General features: G+C 38.2%; 1 protein-coding gene across 2 annotated transcripts in view; it reads left to right on the forward strand.

Moving 5' to 3' along the window:
* Positions 1-25,217, forward strand: part of MCTP1 (multiple C2 and transmembrane domain containing 1) — a 188,710-nt gene that overhangs the window by 115,084 nt on the left and 48,409 nt on the right. For both annotated transcript variants that reach the window (XM_050329308.1, XM_050329307.1), the window contains one exon: positions 15,794-15,913. In XM_050329308.1, the coding sequence (XP_050185265.1) occupies positions 15,794-15,913 (120 nt within the window). The remainder of the gene's footprint in view (positions 1-15,793; positions 15,914-25,217) is intronic.

The following is a 25,217-nucleotide window of genomic DNA, read 5'->3' on the forward strand; positions in this document are numbered from 1 at the left end:
ATTTAATGTTTGTTTTCACATACTGAGGCAAATTCTCAGTATGTCTTCAAATTATCTCCTTGCGGGTGTTTTTTCAGAGCTAATCCTGACAGACTCTCCCTGCCAGATATGCCCATCTTTAAGAACAGTAGAACACTACATATGCAGGAACCTCTGTGCTTGGGGCTGTATGCAAATTTAATGCCCAACTCATTTCTGTTTCTCTTACACGGATGACAGACATTTTAACAATAACTTTTGCATTTCCCCATGGAAATTCCATTGTATTACTGTATATGTATGAGTGCATATGTGCATTTACTATGTGTATGTGTTTGAATATGATACTGGGAACACCTATACTTGTAAACATGTTTTAGCCCTTTTTGTGATATAGATAAAATTATGTGAGAAAGCTTGTGACAAGAATACAGTCGTCAAACAGCTCTTTATCAGAGATGTAGCTAGATCCCAGAGAGACTTATCAGATGCTAAAAAATAGATAGGGTGGAAAATGTGATAAACAAGAAATTGACATTGAAAATAATTCTACAGCATTTGGGGTTTCATGGCTTCATAGGGTAGCAAGAAGCAAGAGCATAGGAAATAAGCTTTTGGTTTCTGATGATTGAAGCACGTACAGTCAGAGTAAATGATACTCCAGCAATTGCAAATAGAGCTTTCTCCAGATGTGTCACAACCTTCATGACTGAAATGAGTTCTCCCAGGTGCAACAGGTTTTGGAAGAGCTGGGAGAAGCTGAAGAGCTACTAACTATTTTCTACTTTTTAAAGGCAATAACCACAGTGGGGGTGCTTGGACACCAACATTTGTATATAGGTACTGAAATAAAAAGTAACGTGGCTGGCAAGGGTGCTGCACAGTGTATCCACATTTCCTCCCTTATTCCTGTGTATGTGATTTTGTGTGTGCAGGCATGCTTCTCCCTGGAAGGAATTATGTGAGGAAAGGATTGCATCCTTAGCCCAAATGGAACATAGGAAATGTACTTTTTCCCCAATCTCTGCAGAACCTGCTTTCATTTATGCTGGTTTATGTGTTTAATCATTTATGCTGGTTTATGTGTTTAAATTCAGGTTGTACAATAGTCATTCTTCAGAAGAACTTTGAAGTAGAAATTCCAGAAATATGGGAAGATGTTTTAAAGATATTTTAATGCAGGGAATTTATACAAACAGTAAACATTATTTTACTGTTTTTTATTTTGATAAGTATTCTTTTTCGCTGTATTTCATAGTCTACCTGTATGCCAAATGTATGTTTCCTTTCCATACAGAAATCTTTTCTTCTCCTTTAGTAGTCATCATTCACACTGCATTTGGGGGCTTAAAAAGCCATCTTTATTGGCATACTGTTTTTTTACTTAAGTGCACTGCTAAAAATCTGATTCTACTCTTTTTCTTGTGCTTGAGGTGCAAATGACAATTTGATGGTGGTGATGTGCAGAAGAAAAACAACGAAACTTAGGTATTCAAAGATTACCATCGCAGTCAAGAAGAAGTTCTTGAAAACTAATAGTAATATGTTCAAATATAAAAATATACTGTAGCAGTAATTCAACCAATTGCCTGTCTTTTCATTCTTAGAAATGAAATTGCTATTACTAAGGAGAGATATAACTAAACCTATGCGTATATGTAGTGGCAAACTATACATATATATATAATAGAAAAATTTTATTTTTCTCTTCCTTCTGACACTATCTACTTTGGAGTTATATTAAAGAAAATTAAAGAAAGTAACTCATAATTGAGGTTTATTCAATATAAGATGTTGAACCTCATCAATTTTAATGTTATTTCACAAATAATGAACACAACTTTATTGCATAGTATGTAATAAAGTGCCAGGAATGAAAGAAGTGATATAATTATATGGTGAGATTTTAGCACTGCCATTGTTTTTGTAACTGCACAGTTTTAAAACATAAGCAGTACGTACAACTTTCAAAAATGTCTGTTGTTTCATCATGGTTTTATACTTACTAGTGTTAGTTCTCTTTTTTACTGCATTATATGCCCTCCTTTGTTTCAGATTGTATTTCTTCTGTTGGTTATTTTATCTTTCATAGTGCTATATAATAAATCCTTACACCTTTATTTCTCATACTGTGATTTGTAGTCGCTTTCCATAGTGAGTCCTTCCCAGTTATAAATCCACATTAAACAGCAGGTATTTAAAAGTTTGATGATAAAGATGTGTGGTCGTGTAGAACAAAATGTGATAACTTAAAATGGCCTGTGATTTCAAGAGCTGGAGAAGCAGTCCTCTAGGCGGTACAGACACAGAGGTGTAGCCCTATCTCGTGTAATTGGAAGGTAAGGTGTATAACTCATGGCGTGCTGTCTCATGAAGTTTTCATGCAAGTTTCTAAGTTCAACTACTGGCTAGTTAGCTGTAGATACATCATCAAAACAAACCCCTCTGACTTCTTAATATTGTCTTAAACATTCTGAAATCATGTAGGAAGGAAGGATACTCTGATAAAGCAAAAGGAGACCAGTAGAGAATTTTCCAGCCCTGTCTGTAAAATTAAGAGGTTTTTTCCTTTCAATAACAGTAAATGTTGTGTATCATTTTTACCCAGGCAAAACAAGTACAAACTAGGAGACAGATCCTCTACTTTGTCTCATTTCATAATTGTGCAAAGATGTAAATGTCAAATGAGGTACTAAGGAATGAAACTTCATTCTATTAGTAATATTACTAAATAATATATGTGTCCCAAAGGACCTACGTAAAGGGTGTAAAAATGTAATTAAAAAATGTATGGAGAAAAGATTACTGTGCTATATAAACATATAGTTATTTCTGAGTGTGTATATATATATATAAAATTATTTATGCACATAATGTGTATTCATCTCTTTCTTTGGAGCTCATTCATTTCTGTTTCAGGTGTTATGTGTTATTTTTGGTGCTATGGCAATTATCTTTCAGCTGTGGTGATTTACATGTCACTAGTATTTTAAAAAAAAAGGAACTGTGGAATAAGACACCAATATGTCTTCACTGGTTAAATTGCCCAAAGGGTTTTCAAAGACCCAGGAAGAAGCTTCATGCTTTTAAAACGTGAAGAGAAGCTTTGGGAAGGGACTCCTGATAGTTGTTTTACTTTTCTTCTAATCATACAGCCCTTTAATGAGGAAGACAGCTTTTGCAATTGTCTTAGATCTCCACAGAGACTTTTTCCAGTAACTCGGACCCTGTTCTGGTTATACACCCAAATTCCTTCTTTCTGACTTATATTTATCATCGGTTATTTCTGAAGTGCTGTCTACAGTTAAGGTCTGTCTGTAATTTTTTCAATTACCTTTGACTTTGTCAGTAATAGCTTTCTGGGGCTGAAACTTCACTGAGCTATATTCAGTTTAGTCGTGTGGTATAGTTGTTTCTGATTCACCAAAGATATATCCTTACCTTAAAATACTTGCAACCATTTTGACACTGTATTCCTGTATTTTCAAATTTATCAGGACTTCATAAAAAGAGGTCAGTTTCTGATGTTGGTGTTTTGCCTATTGTTTTCTGCCTGTGCACATATGGAAATGGCCCCAGCTTACACCAGCAGAAGTTTACATTGGATGTTAGAAAAATTTCTTCAAGGAAAGGGATGTCAAGCATTGGAACAGGCTGCCCAGGGCAGTGGTGGAATCACCATCCCTGGAGGTATTTAAAAGACGTAGATATAGCACCTAGGTACAGGGTTTAATGGTGCACTTGGCCACAGTGGGTTAACAGTTAAACATGATGATCTTAAAGGTCATTTTTAACCTAAATGATTAAGTGATTTTATATTGACCAGCTCCTGAAACCTTTCCTGTCTGTGTATTGTGCTAGTTTCACCCTGGGAGGACACAAGGTGCCCACCAACACCATTCCATCACTACCCATTACAGCTGGACACAGGAGAAAAAATGTAACAAAAAGCTCAGGGTTTAAGATCACTGGGCACTGACTGTCATAAGCAAAAAAGACTCAGGTTAGGGAAATTGGTTTAACTTATTGACAATTAAATCAGAGTAGGATAATGAGAAATAAGCCCAAATCTTAAAACACCTTCCTCCACCCCTGCTTTCTCCATGGGCTCAACTGCACTCCCACATTCCTCCTTCTCCCCAGTGATGCACAAGGACCATGGGGACTGTGGTCAGTTCATCACATGTCTCTGCCACTGCTTCCTCCTCAGGGGGAGAACTCTTTGCAGTCTTCCCCTGCTCCAGCATGGGATGCCTCCTGCAAAAGACAGTCCTCCACAAAGTTCTCCAATGTGAGTGTATTGGGTTTGCATGGCCAGGTTTTGATGGGCAGGGGGGACTATAGGGGCAACTTCTGTGAGAAGCTGCTAGGAACCTCTCCCGTGTCTGGCAGTGCCAATGCCTGCCAGCTACAGGATGGATCTGCCACTGTCCAAAGCCAAGCCACTCAGAAATCATAGTAAGACCTCTATAATAACGTATTTATGAAGGAGAAAAAGAAGTTATTGTGCAGATGTAATCGTGGCTAGGGAACAATGAAGTGAGAATATGTGAGAGGAACAACTATGAAGACACCGAGATCAGTGGAGAAGGAGGGGGAGAAGGTGCTCCAGGTGCCAGAGCAGAGATTCTCCCACAGTCTGTGGTGAAGACCCACAGTGAAGCAGGCTGTCTTCCTGCAGCCCATGGAGGACCATGGAGGTGCAGAGATCCACCTGCAGCCCTTGGAGGATACCCATGCTGGATTAGGGTCCTGGTAGGAAGCTGCAGACCCATGGAGAGAGGAACCCATGCTGGAGCAGGTTTCCTGGTAGGACTTGTGACCCTGTGGGGAACCCACACTGTGACAGGCTGTGCCTGAAGGACTGTACCCTGTGGAAGAATGATCTACGTTGGAGCTATTTGTGGAGAGCTGTTGCCCATGGAATGGACTCATGTTGGAGAATTTAATGGAGGACTGTCTCCCATGGGAGGGAGCCCATGCTGGAGCAGGAGGGGAAGATTCTACTCCCTGAGAAGTGGCAGAAACAACCTGTGATGAACCTCCATAACCCTCATTCCCTGTCTACCTAGCCACGGGCGGGAGGGGGAGGGGGGCGAAATTAGAGCTCAGGAAGGTGGTTTTTTTTACTTCTCATTATTCTGCTCTGATTTTTTTAGTAATAAATTCAGTTAATATCCCCAATTTGAGTCTGTTTTGCCCATATTCAGTGAGTGATCTCTCCCAGACCTTATCTCAACCTATGTTTTCTTCATTATGTTTTCTCTCCCCTGTCCAGCTGTGGTGGGGAGCGATAGAGTGGCTTTGGTGGGTGCTTGGCATCCAGCCAGAGTCACTACGGTGAGTCCTTTCCATATGGGCTGCAATTGTTCACAAACTGCTCCAGCATGGGTCCCTTCCCAATGCTGTCCTTCAGGAACAGACTTGCTCCAGTGTGGCTTCCCTTTGAGGTCACATGTCCTGCCACTAAACATGCTTCAATGTGAGCTACAGATGTGTCCATGTGGCTACAGATCCTACCAGGACCTGTAGCAGGCTTCCCACAGGGTCTTAGCCTTCCTCAGGTATCCAGCTGCTCTGGTGTGGGGTCCTCCATAGGCTGCTGGTGGATATCTGCTCCACTGTGGACCCCCATGGTATTCATGGGGACAACCTGCCTTACAGTGGCATGCAGAGGAATTTCTGCTCCATTTCCTCCCCATCGTTTTTCACTGACCTGGGTGTTTGCAGAGTTGCTTCTCTCACATATTCTCACTCTTTTCTCCAACTGTAGTTGTACAGTTTTCTTTTTCCCCTTCTTAAATATCCCAGGGGTGCTACCACCCCACTGATGGGCTCAGTTTTGGCCAGCAGGTCCGTCTTGAAGCCAGCTGGCATTGGTGCTATTGTATGTGAGTGAAACTTCTGGCAGCTTCTCACAGAAGCCACACCTGCAGCCTCCCTACAACCAAAACCTTGCCACATGAAACCAGTACAATATGTTCATCTGTCTGCCATCTTCTTCTGTAGACTCTTTTCTCCTACCAGCAGCCTTGATGCTCTATTCTGAAGCACCAAGGACTGCAAATGGTCCCTTGTGGGGGAGATCCACATGCAGAAAATGGTAACTAGAAAATTCCATGTTTTTGTTCTCCTTTCCAGGCAAATAAAAGGAATAGGCATCCTGATTTGAAGCTAGAGCTTTTTTGGGAAGGAAGGATAGTGAAGTCAATGTTGAGTACCGACACATAAGAATCAGGGGGAAGGCTAAGAAGGTGGACATTCTGGTGGGAGTCTGTTACAGACCACTCAACTAGAATGACATTCTGGTGGGAGTCTATTGTAGACCATCCAACCAGGATGAAGAGGCAGATGAAGTATTCTGTAAGTGGCTGACTGACGTTTCATAATCGCCAGCCCTTTTTCTTGTGGAAGACATTAGGTTGCTGGATGTTTGCTGAGAACTCAACACAACAGAGAGGAGGCAGTACTGGAATGTGTGGAAAATAACTTCCTGGCTACAATTTAGATTTTATTTCTGTCTCTTTAACTCTGACGGTTGGTAGTGTTGGTTTTCCTACAGCCAAACAACTTACTTTATCAAAGGTTGAATTTCCTAATATCCTAATGGTCCTTTTATTTTGATGGTTTTGTTTTCCTGTCATATTGACGATGATGAGCACAGTTTAAACGTTTGGGAGCTGTAAGTAGTTGACATTCAGGATTTTTGAAGTAAGTGACTTACTTTTCTTTGAAAAAAAGTTACTGTTTTCTATTTTGCATTCAAAAAAGCAAGTCTGCGAGTCTTGTATTTTCCAGTATTTGGGTAATGGTGACTATTTCTACCCTATTAAAGTTTTTATAGTGTTTTCATAAAATATTAGGTGGTTTTCCCTCATTTGCAAAAGTGGATGGAAGATAAGGGAGAGAGCAGATTAAAAAAAATTTAATCTGATGCAGTATGCAATGTAAAGAAAGCATAAGATTTGGAACAACTTCCATATAGATGTCTGGGGACCAAGTATGTTGCTTGGACTACAGTGGATGTACAGTGAAGCCTTTCTAATTAAGCTGAAGAACCAAATATTTTTTCCCATATACCCGGTTTAATAACTTTTGATGGACAATTTACAATCTTCAGGAATATGGGAGGAATAGGAGGCAAGTTCAAAGCCCATCAGTCTCTTGAGTTGTAAGAAAGGAAAGGGGAAATAATGTAATTTCATTCTTGGATTATCTAAAAAATTTACATTTTTCAAAATGCCTGCAAAATAAAAATAAATGTGAATATGTAGATCCCTGGTTGCATATGATCTTTTTCAGCACAACACAGTTTAAAATTGTATAGAACTCTTTAGCTCACCATTCCATTACGCATAAATAGCTGCAGTTATCTAGCATGATCCATGTTGTGATCTTGCACTTCTCCCAATACCAACACTTTGGATTTTTCTTCTAAAGTGACATGTACATTTACACTTTCAACAGTCCCACCCTCATAGCAGTGAAATTGTAAGAGGAGAAATCTGCCAGATTCCAAATTTTTGTGTAAAAAGAACATAAATATAAATTCATGACATAGATATGTGTATGTAAAAAAAAATAATTTAAATGATATTATATGAAATACAGTTTTTAGAAATATCTTTCATAGTATGACACCTCCAACAGAAATGGCATGTGTGGTTCTGAAACAGCCAATGTTAAGGAGTTTTGAAATTGGAAAGGATGAGATTGAATTCCAAAATGGGAAGAGGTATCTTCAGTGGGGAGAGGACCAGAGTGAATCTAATTTAAAAAACCCAGAGTAAAATAGGACACTTAGAATTACAAACAGCCTGGAATCTTACTGCTGCTGACTACCCTTCTCCACAAAACTGAACTAAAAAGAATAGGTCAATCTAAGTGTTATATATTAAACCAAAGCAGAATCTAGGCAAACTTGATATCCACAAGCCCACGAGTGCTGAGAGACCTGGCAGACACCATAGCGAGGCCACTCACAATCTTCTTTGAAAAGTTATGGCAATCAGGAGAGCTGCCTGAGGATTGGAAGAAAGCAAATGTCTACCTAGTCTTAAGGGCAAGAAGGAGGACCCAGGGAAATATTGTCCAGTTAACCTCACCTCAGTCCTTGGGAAGGTGATGGAGCACCATCTTGTAGATGATGGTGGAGAGCAGTGGATTTTGTCCACCTCAACTTCAGTAAGGCTTTTGACACTGTCTCTCGCAATTTCCTCATAGACAAATTCAGAAAGTGTGGACTGGATGAGTGGACAGTGAAATGGATTGAGAACTGACTGATAGGCAGATTCCCGAGAGTCCACAGGATCCACTTGGAGGCCTGTCACTAGTGGTGTCCCCCAAGATTAAATACTGGGCCCACTATTGTTTAACTTATTCATTGGTGACTTGGATTAAGGAGTAGAGTCCTCCTCAGCAAATTTGCTGAGGGCACAAAGCTGGGAGGAGTGGCCAGTACCCCACAGTCCTTGCAACCCTTCAGAGGCACCTCAACAAGCTGGAGAGATGGGCTGAGAAGAACGGTCTGAAGTTCAACAAAGACAAATGCAGGGAATGCACCAATACAGGTTAAGGGCTAACCTGCAAAGTAGCTCTGTAGAAGAGGATCTGGGGGCCCTGGTGAACAACAAGCTGTCCATCAGCCAGCAGTGTGCCCCTGTGGCTTAGAGGGACAGTGGAATCCTGTGAAGCATTAGGAAGAGAATTGCCAGCAGGTTCAAGGAAGGTGATCCTGACCTTCTACTCAGCAATAGTGAAGGCACATCTGGAGTGCTGTGTCCAGTTCTGGGCTCCTCAGTACAAGAGAAGCATGGAACTCCTGGGTTGGGTCCAGCAAAGGGCAGCAAAGATGGTTAAGGGACTGGAGTATCTCTCTTACAAGGAAAAGCTGAGAGAATTGGGCCTTATTTCCCTTGAGAAGAGATGACTGAGAGAGGACCTCATCAATGTCTCTAAGTACTCGAAGGAAGAGCGTCAAGAGAATGGATCCAGGCTCTTCTCTGCAGTGCCAGGCAATAGGATAACAGGCAACTGGCAGAAAACGACACGCAGTAAGTTCCACCTGAACATGAGAGGGAATTTCTTTACTGTGTTAGTGACCGTGTACTGGAGCAGATTGCGCAAAGAGGTTGTAGAGTTTCCCCCATTGGAGATATTCAAGAACCATCTGGACACAATCCTGTGCAATGTGCTTAAGGAAGACCCTGCTTGAGCAGGGAGTTTGAACCAGATGACCCACTGTGGTCCCTTCAAACCTTACCCATTCTGTGATTCTGTGAAATTAATCTCGGGACAGGCATTAAAAGTACTTTTTTAGTTGGAGACCAAGACTGTAGAACAGTCTTCGAGGTCATGTCGCTTGCACAAAGACATGTTATTCAGTAAACAGTTAGGTATTGCTCAGAAAATATGGTTTAAAGATGGTATGGAGGTTCAGTGAACCTAGTAGCCCCATTCTCAGACATGCCTTTGATGTAATGTGTCCTAGTTTGTCATTTGTCATTTGATGCCAGGTATTATTGCTCATAGGAAAAATACTATCAATTCCTCTTAGTTTGTCAGCATTTTAGCAGTCTAACAGAAAAAATCCATCTTTAAGAGCCCTGTGAATGGCAAGAGGCTGCGTGTATGGGAATTACCTCAATTAACCATATTTTGCCCTTCTAATTTTATCCTGGATACTAACTAGACAGCTCAGAAGCTCTCAAGGGAAGGGGAAATAAATGACCCAAGAGATTCCACATTTTGTAAATATTTTTGGAGAGTGTAATTTTTATTTCCACCCAACTTTTGCCATTGATTACAATAGCAACTGGTTACAGCAATACAAATTTTAGGTCCTTAATCCATGTGCTGTTTAAAGTGGCACTGCATTCATACTCTGAGGTTTGCATTCTTGAAGTTGTTGGCATTCTCAAAGGTCATGGTACTTCTAGAAAATGGTTGTGAAACATCTGTTAAAAGTAGTAAAAAAAAGTAAAAAATTAAATTACAATTTTCAGTCTTTTAACAGGAACATTTTGTTGCTGCTGACAGTCTTATAGAGGAGCAATGTAGATTATGATGTGGATGGAAAACAGTATCATCATTAAGGTTGTTCTGGCTGTAGGGGTGTTTCACAAACAAACTGAGTGGGTTGATCATATCAGAATGGTTTCTGTAGTAACTACTGGTACATCATGTTTAGATGAAAGGAGTGAAATGAAATAGAACCTTGAGTTTGTTGTACAAATTATCAACATGGAAAAACCATGACCAAAAATGTCCTAGCTGGTAAGAAAGTTTTTTTTTGGTGTGTTCTTCTACATATGGGACCCAAGTGCTCTGATGAGTGCTACTGTGGGTCTTCCAATACATCAAAATACATCAAAAGCCCCACTGGGCCTGGCATTAAATTAATACTTCATCTATTCTGTTAAGATCTTGTTTTACTTGTCATGGAAGTATCTCCATTTCTCTTTCTACATGAAATAAATAGAAAGAATGATAATAAACATGTAAATTGCAGTGAACTCGATTCTCCTAATTCCAGCAAAGAGAGGGCAAATTAGGAAATCCCATAAGTTTGTTTCTGAGTTAAAGGAAAAGTTCTAGAGTGTAAAAAATACTAATTATTCTTTTTCTTTTCAAATTACCAAGACCTTAGGCATTTTAAAAAGATAACCAACACTAATCCAAGGTTGAACTGGAAATCTGTCAAAATAAAGCTAGTGGGAATGATATGATTTTTTTCCTGCTTTTTTTTTTTTCCCCAATTAATGCTTTTGCTATTTTCAATTTGACTTTTGCCTGTGTACAGAAAAATGGAGTAACAGATAATGTGTTTGAGATTCAAATCTTTCTGACTCCACCTTCTCCTGGCAGTCAGGTTATTGTAAGTAAAATTGCAAGATTTATGAGAAAAATTGTGGAGGATGCTTTAGAGCATGTTTAAAAAGCATATTTCTTCCAGATTTACCTGAATGAAGGCACTGAATTTGGAATGAATTCCCATAAGTGTTTATATTAATGCTAGTGTGTTTGAGATCTGATATAGCTAAAAGAAATGCTTCCCTTTTAATTTTTTTTTATTAGAAGTGTCATACAAGATCAGAGGAACTGTGATTGCTAGATGTAACTGACTACTTTTGTAATGGAAGAAGCTACTGTCTCTCCGAAGTATAATACAAAGTACTATTATTTGTATATAATACAGAATGTTTCCAAGTGTTTTGTGGTATAAAGCACCTCGCTGGATTTTACTGAAGTCCTTAAAACCTGCAGTACTTGGTAGACAGTCTGTACCATGCAGATATGTGGGTTATCTCTCATTCTTTCTAGTCTCGTGAGAATACATCCAAGGGATAAAGCCTCAGGTAATACAATTGTCCTTTTAAGTTTAAAGAGTAATTGGATGATCTTGATATTAAAGTGCAGTATTTGGAGCTGCAGACATTGTCTGTTTGTGGTTGTGCCAAAATGCTGTACAGCCAGCCTTTGTGTTTCCAGGGTAATCAAGAGATTGGTCACGAATATAAAGGCAAGGATATAGATAATACATATGTGAGGATGTTCTGTGAAAATGATCAGAGAAAGCTACAACTTGAAGAGGAGACTGCAGCATGACTGGTGTGCCCCATGTGAGACGATGGCAGTGGGGATGACTGTGTCTTGCCACACTGCCCAGCACATTACAGCTCATGGCTCTGGGTGCTGCCACTGCCGGTCTCTGGTACACCAAACTCAGGCAATTCTACTTTTGTCAGAAACTTCTCAACAGGAGTTCTTGCAGCCCTCCCCTGTCACATCCTCTGCTCTCTTCTGTACCTGAGGATGGGATCAGTGTCTCCTGTGAGGAATAATTCTTCTTTTTTTACGTGCACTTTCCTGCTAGCAATCCAAACAGAAACAAAAGAAAAAACGGAAAAGAACTGGGAAACATAGGGGTTAATGCTGTGAAGTCTGTGGGTGCAAACAGGATTTTGTTAAAAGTGAAATGAGATTGGGTGGAGGTAGATAAAAAGAAATCTGAAATAATTGTTCTGTAGAGTATGGCCTTTCCACACAGGCAGAAATCTTTCTCTTCACTTCAGTCTGAAGATAGTCAAAAAGAGAATCTCATCTCTTAATTAGAAAGAAAAATACTCATCAAACACATCTCATCACTGGAAAGCTAATGATTCACAGCTGCTAGTCTGAAAGGGCAGGCTTTTTTTCTGAACAGTAGGAAGCGTTAATCATTTTGGATGAGATTTCCTTTTAAAATATACTGTAGTTTTCAAAAGAATAGGATATTCAATATCCTAACTTAAATTATTTTTTGAAGTGTTGTACACCAGGGATTGTGTCGTGTGTCTCCCTGAATGATCATTTAATGCAAGTGTCGCTCACTAAGAGTATCAGCTGATGTGATGTTGTAAATGGCCAGTTCATGCCTATGACTCTGAAAATCTTGATCTCATGGGGGAGAAGAAAAAGTCCTTTCTTATATTCTTCTATGTAGGAAATGGCAACTATATTAAACTGTAACCTTTGAGACTCCCACTCCTCTCTTAAAATAGTTAGCTTGCTTCAGTAGTGATGGGGATCCTTTTTTTAGACAGAGTTAGAACCATTATTTCTTTAGAAGATATCATGCCAGATACAGTCCATGTTCCACTAGATGCTTTATAGGCATGGGCAACTCACAGAACTGTCAGTTTTTACTTATTCCATAGCTTTTCTGGTTTGGGTTTTTTTTTTGGTTGTTTGTTTTGTTTGTTTTTTTGGGTTGGTTGGTTTCGGGTGGTTTGTTTGTTTCTGGCCTGTACTTGTGTAAGGGATGGATACATTACTTCTCCATCATGCATGAAGGTTCCTACATACCACTTCCCTTCTTCTCTTTCACCCTAGCTATCAGACCCTTTATGTGTAAGAACTAAGTCCCTGAGTTTTCCTGGTGTTCTGCACCAGATTTTGAGTTTGCTCATGTTTATTTAAAAGTTTTGTCTGATACTGGGAATCTACTTGTTTTCTCCCATTTGCATTTCATGAGTGCATTTCTTGTCTGGGAAGGATAGCGAGGCCATTTGATTTGCAATGCCATCACTGTGCTGGTCTCACACAGCACACATCTCATTTGTGTTGCACTGTTTCGCTAGTGCCTGGCCGAGACCGGTGCCTAAAACGAGGAATCGGTAAAAATTCAGCTGGACTAGATAGAAATGAAAGTGGCAGGTCAGGAAAATCATCTTCGAGAGATGGCAGGTGTAATATCCACACTTTTGAAAGCTATATCCATACAAGTTGTAAAGTGGTAATATCTTAATACAATTTTTTACTGGCCCTCAGAGTTTGGTACTATAAGGAATTAATACCATTAAAGATCATTTGGCACTTAGATACTTCAACTGAGAAGTGCTTGGATGAGAATTCATTGATATTCTGGAGTACAGGGGACATGATGACCGTGTTCCTCATTCTCCTGTCAGGTCTGTATTTCCTGAGACTGTGTAGGTTGTTAGCTTCTTTTCTCTCTGGGGACAGGGATTGAATAGTACTTCATTTTCTTTCCATCTTTCTAACCAAAGTTCATCTCAGACCCTAAGAAAGACTATGCATTGCCATTTATCAACAGGTAGTCTCTTGTATTTGCTTCTCTAATACTTGGTGTTATTTGCTGACTTCCAGAGCACCCTTCAGCGTGTATACATTAACTCAGGGCATTTCTGGGTTAAGGCATGCAACAATTTTTTGCTTTTCTTTTGAGACATGAAATCTGTTATAAGTTGGCTACATCAAATTTACCACTTTTCTGTAGATAACAAGCTCATAGAAGAGCTCTTGAATTCCATGAGCTCGTTCGCTTTTTCATTACCAGTTCTAGCAGATTTCCTTTTAAACTAAACAACCCAAAAAATGCATTTCTCTTTCAAATGAAATACAGTTAGGAGTGCCAATATACTCTTGTGAGTCATACACACTGCTTTTTCAGTTCTTTTCAGTATTTATCATGTTTGTCTTGCAGTTTCATAGGACTTCCATATAGATAGCACTCAGTGGTAGAAAGTACAGGGCTGAGGTAAGTTAGCTGATCTGAGAGAGAAGATTACCTAAAATATAATTTTTTTTTTCTCCTATGTGGCAGCTTAAATTTGATAAGAGCATTTTGTGCTTTAAGTCCAAACAAAAAGCCAGCAGAAGACTACTGAAATCCCAATTTTATTCTTACTCCGCTTTATATACATCCTATGATTGATTTGGGAAAATAAGCCCCGTTTTAGTTAATCTGAAAAAAAGGGGTAGTGCATTAGGTGTGCAAGTTTTGTGGCAATACATCCTCCTTCATTTTAGTAGGTATTAAAAATACAAATATTCAAAAGCTTAACTATTTGGATGGAGAAGGCTTATCAAGATTTAAGGATATTTATCCAACTGTGGTACATAGTGTGATTTACTCTCACATTTGTTTTTTTGTGAATAAGTTTTTATGAGAAGAAAACAAACCTTAGTAATGTCTACAGATGGATTTTAAGCTGTTTTAAGGGGGGGTTGTTTGTAGGGAAAATTGGAAATAAAAATTGTTTTAGTTTGACCCCATCCAAGTGAAATTATTCTTAGTTCTTTCCTGCAAACCATTAATTTTTTAGCAGCGTCAGTAGGGAATGGTATCTAGACCTTGGTGTACAGAGCTGGTAGTGCAGATAGGTTTCTCCTTGTGTGCAGTCTCTGTTTGGGCCCTATACTAGACAGCAGCCCATGCACATCTCTGAGAGATATAACACGACCAAGCTTCTGGTAACTCCCAGTCATGGAGCACTTGAGCTGTTTTGGGAAACAAACTGCAACAAATTAAAGCTCTCGGAGCGGTGGATTTAGGTGGGTTCTCAGCACTTTTTTTTAATCCCAATTTTTAATGAGTGTGTGGTAATTTCAAATTTGCTATGCTTTCATTAAAATGGCCATACACTTGTAGCTTTTACTGTGATTTTTTTTGCTAGTTTCTCATGCAAAAGATTTTTTCAGATTGATACTTTTGCTTGTTTGTGTGGCATTACTATGCCATGACCATATTGTTTCTTCTAAACAGCAAATTAATCTTTATTCACTCCTCTGCCAACTTCCACTGCTACAGGATTGTTTCAAAACTAAAACCAGATTCACTGACATGTTGAGGTCTTTAAATTAATCACATTCCTGTGACCTATAAGAAAGATGGAGAGGGATATTTTACAAGGGTATGTAGTAATAGAACAAGGGGTAATGGCTTTATACTGAAAGAGGGTGGGTTTAAATTAGTTATTAGGAAGACATTTTTTACTGTAAGGGTGGTGAAACACTGGAACAAGTTACCCAGAGAAGTTGTGGTTTTCCTATCCCTGGAAGTGTTAAAGGCCAGGTAGGATGAGGTCCTGACCAGCCTGGTATAGTGGAGCCTGTCCCCACCTATGTCAGGGAGTTTGGATCTAGATGATCTTTAAGAACTCTTTCAACCCAAGTTATACTGTGGTTCTGTGAAAATAACTAACCTTTCTAAGGATGTAATCTTATATTTATGCCTTTTTGCATTTTTTTGTCCACAAAAACATTATTTTATGAGAGAACAATTAATAATCCTCTTAGACCACACTGCATAATTTTTTCTTTTCCAAGAATTAAGGTAGGAAGCATTGGGAAGTGTATCAGTTGTTTCATGCAGGTAAGTGTCAAGTCAGCAAAGTGGTTAAACAACTTTCCTGTCTGAGGAGAGGTGGAGTTTTTTTAGAATTGTTTTAATTTATTGTTTTAACTGTGCACAAGAGTTTACTAATGTAATGCTGATTTGAATAACTTTTTTCCCTGTTCTGTCTTCTAGCTTTTTCTTTTTGTGGTCTGGAACTTTGAGCTCTACATGATACCACTGGCTTTGTTGTTGCTGCTGGCATGGAACTACTTCTTGATCATATCAGGGAAAGATAACAGGCAACATGATACAGTAAGTCTTCTCTACTTCAAGGGCATACGTGTCCTTTTCTTTTTTTAGCTGGGCAAAATTTTTAAACAGAATTTAAATATTACATCTTTTTGAGGATCATTTGAAACAAGACAATTTCAGACTGGAATGTATGCAACTTTTCTAGAAAACTTTTTTGCCTTAGGAATTGTTGAGCAATGGAAGAGGTAGCCCAGGAAAGTGCAGTAGCTGTTGGAAGTTTTCAGGGCCTGGCTGGGTAGAGCTCTGAGGAACCTGATTTGACCTCATGGCTGAGCCTGCTTTAAGCAGGGTATTGGAGATCCCTGCCAGCCCAAGTGATCCCCTAATGTCTAGCAACTTCAGTTATTAGTGACCAGAGGAACCCACACAGCCATGATACCATTACCTGTCTACATCACTGAGACTGTTGTGCTTTCAACAGTCATCTAAAATTAAGGATGGGGTTGATAGAGGTATTCCCTAATCCCAAACGTTGTTACCTGTATGGATAAAAGCATAAGATCAAGATTTAAAAGATCTAAAACACAGCTGCTAGTCTCCTGTTGCCTGAAATACTTAAGGCTTTTCAACCTGAAAATTTTTTAGTAACCAAAATGAGAAAGGAGAGATTTCATTTGTGAACTGTAATACACCTAATTTCTATCTGAAATACCACCTGCCTGTGAGGATTAATTGGGTTATGTAACTTTTCTAATGAAGATAGTGATGGACTCTCTGCTGAGAACACCAAATGATGCTCGAAAAATGTTCCTCTTGCTGAGGAACATTTCTAACCAAGCTATATATTAAGCAACCATGTTGATCCCAAGTCTCTGATATCTGTGCCATTAATGACTGTTTTTTCTTTATGTTTATCTCAAGTAAGTTGGGACCTCAGTTTTAGTGATTTGAGTTTGGTTATCCTCATGTTGAGCATCTGGCTTTTATGAAGTTTTCCTCAGACTTATTGGACCTTTCTAATTAACTCACGAGTCTTTGGTAATATCATAAGTCCTTAACTCAGGTCATTAGCACAGTGTCGTTAGAATAATGGTAATTTAAATATTTCTGGTTTCCTATGCAGAGTGTAAATATTAACTAAATTAATTAAGAGGTGTTTCCTAGTGGTTAGAGAATGCTTCAGCATTCACATGATTTGGCTTCTGTTCCCAAGTCTCCAGAGATTCCTTTTGGGCCTCAGTGAAATCACCGACTACTTTCTTAGAAATATCATCTGTCTCTAGAAGTTACTTTGAAATCCTAAAGCTAATTAAAGATAAATGTATTTGTGAACTTCACTTAATTAACATTAGACAAGCATAGTTAAAAATTGTGTATACTTTGTAGTTTTTTAATGTCTATGGAACATACTTAAATTTGGGACCATGAAAAGTAACTTGGAAAAGTTGATTTCCATTGCAATATCCCATGAGAAAACAACTGTCAATTGTCTCTTCAATTCCGGCTCTAGGGATCACACTCTTCTGCAGGTCAATGATTTGTTATCAGAGTTTCTGTCTGGATATGGCAGTAGACCAGCTTTAACTTATGCTTGTTTGACCATCTCTATAGACAAGGTATCATTTGCTATCTCCTCTTGGGCGTCAGTTTTTCTGAAGCAGTTTGGAACTTATTTCCTTGTGGAATAATTTACCTGGCAAACAAGGATATGGTTCATACTTTGTCATACTGTGAGCTTCCTGTTTGAGTGCAAGTATGATTATTTTGTCATTTACTCTGACTCCTAGTAAGTTATATGTGCAAGTTGTTTCTTGAATTCAGGGTGTACTGAGATTGGGCCAAGAGGGAATCCTGAGTGTATTTACTGGTAGGAGATAACTGTATTGGAATGCCCAACAGAGAGGTGAAACAGCGTATTAGGTATTATTGCCTTCATGGATTCAGGTGGACTCTCTGTAGGATTGGTGATCATTGTGGTTTTAGTCCAACACTGACACCAACTTCCAAAATAAGTATTGGTTTCCCTATCTTTCATACATTTAGATCAAGATGAGCTGTGTTTCTGAAGGATACGCTTTCATGAAATAGGAACTCTTGCATTAAACTTTGGTGTAAGCAACTGTAGATAGATATAGATTTAATGGATGGTTCTCTAAATGAATCTGTGAGAATTCAAAACTGAACTAAAAGAGTGAGCTTCTGGCATTAAGTCATGTGGCAGGTATAAAAAATCAAATTATAAATATTTCCTACCTGTATTAAGTGAGGGAAAACTATCACTAGAATGGAATTCCTAGTGCCTTCCTCTGAATTTTGCATTTTTACCTGAAGTATACCCAACTACTTTCTCTAAGGATCCTTGCTCTACCTTGTAATCGTACTCCTGAATATCTGACCTCACAAAATAATTTATTTTTAGCACAACCGCTGTTTCCCTATTAAACCATGATCACCTAAACACACAAGACTGGAAGTGAGTGAATTCTACTTGTCTGGTTTTATTTTCTTCCCCTGCCTTTTTTCCATCATCTTTTTCACATCTTTTGTGTGAGAATTATCAACCATTGCCATGCTTCTGTCCCCGCTGCCTGCTGCTTCTTGTCATCTGCTCTGGATCTGTGCTGTGGGGAGCAGCATGGAAGTACTACCCTTACACACTGCCAGCCTATGGAAGGTGCAGGGTACAGAGCATGACATGGTGACAGACTGCAAACTAATGGAAAATATGCTGGGCTTTAAAGCTTATTTTCACTATTTTTAAAAATCTTCTTAATATTTTGATGATTTCAAATATCTCATACAAAAAAGCTCCCTCACCTTTGTAGCTTGGAGAAAACACCAGTGCTGCTGTCTGGTATCTGGAGTCTTTTTCTGTTTTTAAGCAAAATTCACAGTCAGAACTGTGTGAAGTTAATGGGGGAGAGGGCGGAATCTTCTTTGTTCTTTACTTCTTCAGTGCTACTTAAGGCTGTGTCTTGTGTGTTCTGACTGCCTGCTGGTGCTACCTAACTTAAGGAATAGTCAGATAATCCCTCAGAATGGTCCCACTCTCCAGCTCTTCATGGCTATGGATCATTTTTACTCTGTGTATGTAGGCCTGACTACTACAATTAGGACAAACTGTGACAATCTCTGAGCTGTTAGGCTATAATGCTTAACAACTGTAACAGGCACACTAGATCTCCTCTGATAACACTGCAAATTCTTGTTCTTCCATGACCAGATAGGTAGCAGACAGGAACCCCAGATCATCTTCTCCTCCATACTGCCACTGAGGAAGAAGGGCTGGAAGGGGACTGGACAGATCTGGGAAGACAACAACCACTTGCAAAGCTTTTACTGACAGCAGGGACTTGGTTTTTACAACTCTGGGATCCTCCTTGAAGACTGAGAACTTCTAGGAAAAGATCCACCTCACCACTTGCGGCCCAATCATTCTCAGAAGGTTGTCCAACCTAATGAGTAGGGCATTAAACTAAAAATAAAGGGAGAGGGTGATGATGACCTACAGTCAAGTGAGGAATCACAGAATAGGTTGATTTGGAAAGGACCTTCAGAGGGACACCTTCAACTAGACCAGGTTGTTCAAAACCTTGTCCAACCTGGACTTGAACTCTGCCAGAGTTGGGGCATTCACGGCTTTTCTGGTCAACCTGTGCCAGTGCCTTACCACCCTCACAGTGAAGAAATTCTTTCCAATATCTAATTTGCCTTCAGTCAGTTTGAAGCTATTATCCCTTGTACTATCAAGAAAGTGGTAGTCTGAGTTGGCAAGCAAAGGGTGCAGGATGAATGGACAGGAGAGCCCTCAAAACCAACCCAACAGGGCAGAGGGGCTCCACAGCAAGTGCAGGCACACAAACGCTTCTGGAAGAGTCTCTCATGCCCTCCCTGAGAACCCAATATGCTAGTGGTCTCTCCCTGGAATGCCTGTACATCAGTGTGCACAGCATAGGAACCAGTAGGAGTTCAGAGGTCCAAGTGCAGCTACATTCAGGCACGATCACAGAGATGTGGTGAAATTGCTCTCACATCCATCACGCTATGGATGTGTGCTAGCTTTTTAGTCAAGACAGGCTGGGAAAGTGGGGAGAGGGAGTTGCTCTTCAATCCAGCTAAGCTAAGATTACGAAGGGATTGGAGCATCTGCCATACAAGGAGAGGCTGAGCAAGCTGGTACTGCTCTGTATAGAGCAGAAGACTCAGGGGGTTCTTGAGGATGTATATAAATAGCTGAAGGGAGCAGATGAAGAGAGAGGTGCTTTTCTCAGAGGTGCTCAGTGACAGGATGGTATCAATGGCCACAAATGAAAACATCTGAAATTCCATCTGAGCACAAGAAATCACTTTTGTCTTGAGTGTGGTAACAGTCAGGACCAGGTTGCCCTGAGAGGTTGTGGAGCCTCCATTCATGAAGCTACTCAAGACCTTTCAGGACATGGGCTTGGGCAACCTACTCAGAAGTGACCTTTCTTGAGTAGGAAGGTTGGGCTTGATGATGGTCTGCTTGAGTGAGGATGTTCCTGCTAACCTCTGCCACTCAGATATTCTCTGACTGAAGATATTAATCTTTCTCTCCTTTTAGTCTACTATTTTTCCAAGCAATTAAAAATTTAATAGAAGAACAATGCACATGCATAGGTAATGGAGTTACCTGTGAATATTCTTCTACCATATATACCCCTGTGAAGAAGTTTAATCACTTCACATCCTGCATTGACAGTTAATACTTAGAGCTTTTAAAGAAATATTAAATAGGTAATTTCCTCTTAAGTTTTGAGATGCACATGCCATTGCATACAAAATGACACTGAACAGCTGGGAGTTAATGTGCCATACACAAATTTTTATGAATTTGTATAATCGATTATATATATATTATTTATCTTGTAAGAATTATATAAAATGACAGAAGGCATCCTTTAATTTCGTTGTAGATTTTTTACTACACAGGCTTTGATCATGTATATGTATATATTTGTATTAAAAGTTAGAAAGGGATATGTTCAGGATAAAATTTTGAGAACAGAAGAAAAATAATTTTGCTAAAGACAGCCTTTCGTTTTGAGATTTTAAGCAGTTTTCTCTGAGTACTTTCTGTGTAGTCCTCCAATATGATATGTATACTCAGATCTTTATGCGTCTCTGGATATTGCCAGAAAGAAAAACAAAAAATATTGAAGAAAAACAGAAGATGGAATAGGAAAAATGATGCTTATGAATATACCCATCTCACTGGATTCTTCCTTCACTCAAAAAAAGGTGCTAAGCACAATGAGCATGAGTTGATCATACAATCCCAGCTCACTTGCACCTAGGAGACCTTTTCTGATTAGAATCTTACCACTTTCTCCTTGGGGTCAGGCAACAGTACCTGTCAGAACTTTTGGTGTATTTATTGCTGCTCCTGTTTGGGACAGAAAAGTGACACTTTGCTGTACATTCAATGCAGAAACTAAACCCACCAGGAAAGTGCCCGACTTTAACAAACTGTTTTCATAGAAATTAAAAACTAAGTTACCAAGTAAATAAACAAATCAGTAACTTTATTTTTTGTTTCTTCAAATTTTGGTCTTAAATACTGAGTCCTTACAATTCTTACATTCAAAGGATTTCATCTGCAGATTAATACAGGACAAACCAAGTGTTTTAGAACCCTTGCCTGTGTGGTACTCTGGGGTTTTGAGCTTCAAGTCCAGAGGTTCTCTTCTACCAGGGAGTCTGCTATGGTTTCTAAGTGAGGAGTAAATTTTTGCTATGAATTTGTGGCAAAAATAAATATCATTATACCCATATTCTAGCAAGACAGTGTCCAGAATATGTCATTTGCACAAATTGATACAAACGGATATTGTCAGGTTGGAAACTACATCTTGACTTCTTTCTGACAGTACTTTCATGAGAAATTTTGCCTCGAGTATGATAGCAATAGCAGAAGTCACAAAAACCCCAAAACATAAGAGCTAATGGGAGAGCACAGTTAGCCACAGAATAATATGTGTGTGAAAGTAAAGGAAAAATACAGAAAAAGAAGGGAAGTACAGCTTTTTCTATAAAATTATTTTCAATGTTATGCAGAACTGATTTTACCTTAAATTTTCTGGCCCCTAGCTAATCACAAACTTTGTTTCCATTTGTTATCATAATAAAATAAGTTAGAAAGCCTTTTGCAAACAGGTCATCATCTGTCTATATGCTGTTGAAGAACAAAGACCACTGGCAACATGTGTCTGAATATTAAATAGTCTGCTGAGAATCATTGTTGTCTTCGTGCTGCTGTTTGTTCTTTCTGTATGATTCATACAGGTGGGAAATAAAAATATACTAAAGTGTCCCACTAAGGGACAGGGTTGGAGTTTTATCAGAAAAGAAACATGAAAATGTCAGCTTAATTAAGCATTTAAATTTTATTAATCAAGTCTAATTTTTATGAGTGCAAATAATCACTGAAGCTGGACAAATTTGTTCTAGATTGCATCAGAATTATAATTTTAATATTTGATGGCCTGCTGAATTTAAATGGAGAATTATCTTTATGAAACATGCTCTTCATAATTTGCCATTAAATGAGAATTGAACAAAACAACATAAATCTTACATAAAGGTTGTTTAACTAAATATTGGTACCATAAATATTTTAAATGCATTATACACTGATTTAACAGTCATACAGTACACTATGTAAAGATATGAATTGGGCAGTAAGCATTGCTCTCCTGCAGCATAATAGAATGTTTTGCTGCAAGTGGCTGTCTGGGCTAAGTTAAAAGAGTCTGTCCATGCTGCGATCATAATTCCTTTGTCAAAGGTTTACATGGAATATCAGAGTATGTAGTAACCACTTGGTAAAATTTTTCATGGCTGTTCTCATCCCCGTAACAGTTAGAGAACCCAAATGCACTACAGGATTGGAACATATTGGCTTGTTTTGATCTCCTTAAGACAAAACGTCAAAACCAAAATCCCACCTGAAATATGTCCGAATACGTGGTTTTTTAATTTAAATTTTGCCACTTTTTTTTCACGTAGTCTTTCAATATTGCTGGCATTTAAAATAAAATTGAAGTTCACTGCACAGAGCAGACATCTTTTTTGTATGAGACTGTTTCAATGATTATTTTTTTCCTTTGCATCAAGATTTACATGGCAACAAGATTCACTAGACAGGTGAAGTGGTTATTATAAATAGTCAATATTATATAACATCATATCCCTTTAGTTTCTAGTAAAAATTCCATCAGTCATGAGAATTTTTCTAATAATTTTTTTTTGTTTGTTTTTCTAATGAAAATTCCCACAGTAGTAAAAATGACTACATAGTCATAGTAGTAAAAATTGTAGTAATGATATTTATTCATTTTCAGTTTGGTTTTCTTTTACTTTAGCATATTTTAATGCAGCCAAGACTTAAGGAATTTTGGGATTGTATTGTATTTACAGAAACTAATAAATACCTGGGGGAAAAAAATGCTAGTGAAATGACAATAATATGTACATTACATAAATTTTCACCTAAAATATGGTAACATACATTTTCTCTGCTAGAAAGTTTGACAACTTCAAACTGGAGTATAATAGACTGGATCACACCCACAAACTTAAAATAACTTGGATAAATGCTGATTTATATGAAAAGTGTATCTGGTCCTACTAGAATCTGAGAACTATTTGAAGAGGAGCAACAATAACAGTGAAAACCTACAATGAAGCATTGTGTTGTTTATAAGATAGTTTATCATGAGTTTTTGCCCAAGAATTCTAGCTCACAAAATTTTGTGAAGGTGTTATTTTTTAATATTCCTGTATAATAATCTTACTGAACTAAAAATTAAGCCTTATGATAGATCTGAGATTTCGAGTGTACAGTACACACTGAAGCCTTTAGATGGAGACATACTTCAAATAAACACTTAATATTCAGTTCACAGTGTATTGTGTAAATAGAATAAAAAGCTAAAATAAATGAGAACCGAATATTGAAAGAAATACAGAGAAAGAGGCATACTACTTGTGCACATAATGGTAAAAATTACTTACTCTTAATTAAATTGGCAACTGAATATTGAGGGCAAATAAAGCTGACAACAGAAAAAAGGTTACATGTTCTTGTGTGAATACTTGTATTTACTGCTGATGCATGTTCCTTAGAAATGTATTATACTGTAAATAAAAATTCTGTTATTGACATTACAGAACTTCATGTAATCAGCAGCATGCATCAAAAGGCCTCTGATAGCTGTACTAAAGTCTCATTTCCTATTAATAATCAGACTAAATCACAATATGAGCATTTCCCAGAATAAACTAACAAAATGCATTCTGTAAGAGAAAATAATTGTATTTGAGTGCCTATGTAAAAAAGAGAAAGTATTTTGGCAGTAAAGAAGTAATGCTTTTCATTTTTGTCTGCTGTCATCCGTACTGCAATATATTCAACCCTACTGGCAAGCTTATCGCACTAATTATTATTACGTCTAGTCATTCAGTTATTTTGATGATTACTGCAGATGAATACCCCAAAGTCAAACTGTAACGTTATAAATCAGGATCTAATGTATTCCAAGTATACTACACTCTTAAAAAAGAATCTGTTAATTCGATTTTTAATTTCCTTATAATAAGGGGATATAAAAAGGTGGGTATTTTAATTAGTATATATCTCCTGTAAAGTTTCTCCTTGGCAATTCCATGAAAGAAGCAGACTTCATGTTGTGAAAATGAGCACAATGCTACTGTAGTGGGCTTGTGAACAATGGATATCTTTGCTTCCACATAAAATACCTGGAAATTACCTGAGAGAGTCCAAGTGGTTTTATGCATCCTTCTTAATCCATACACGTTGCAGAAGTTTATATTATATTTACACATAAACACTGAGTTCCATGGTTCACAAATTTACAGTAAATTTTATGTCAGGACAATATGAACTATCGTTAAATCCAAGCAGTTCTGAACAATGCAATTCTGAACATGTTCATTGCATACCTAAAATGCATTTAGTTTGGAACCAAATCTTGTCCTATCTTTTGTTTTTTCTTACGAATTTTAATGCTTATATATGAAAATACAAACACCTGTGGATATTTTTATGTCCTAACGTACGTGGCATAAAAAGTGTATTGTTTTTCGAGTGCACGTATATCTTACATTAAGTAAGATATAAGCAGATCTAGAGAAGTTCTAATGAGGGGGCATTGCTTCATATTAAAATATTAAGGTAACAGTCATCAGGGTTATTTGCAGAGGTAGTGCCCCTTTTTTTTTTTCTTTATTTTACATCTTAGTGTCGAGCGTATACCTGGTGTTATTAACATGTAAAGACAATATAGTATCTTCTATGCAGGTGTTTCTGTTGGAACAGCCG

Source organism: Myiozetetes cayanensis, unplaced genomic scaffold, assembly GCF_022539395.1.
Source record: "Myiozetetes cayanensis isolate MyiCay16 unplaced genomic scaffold, myiCay2020 scf4, whole genome shotgun sequence".
Classification (NCBI taxonomy): domain Eukaryota; kingdom Metazoa; phylum Chordata; class Aves; order Passeriformes; family Tyrannidae; genus Myiozetetes; species Myiozetetes cayanensis.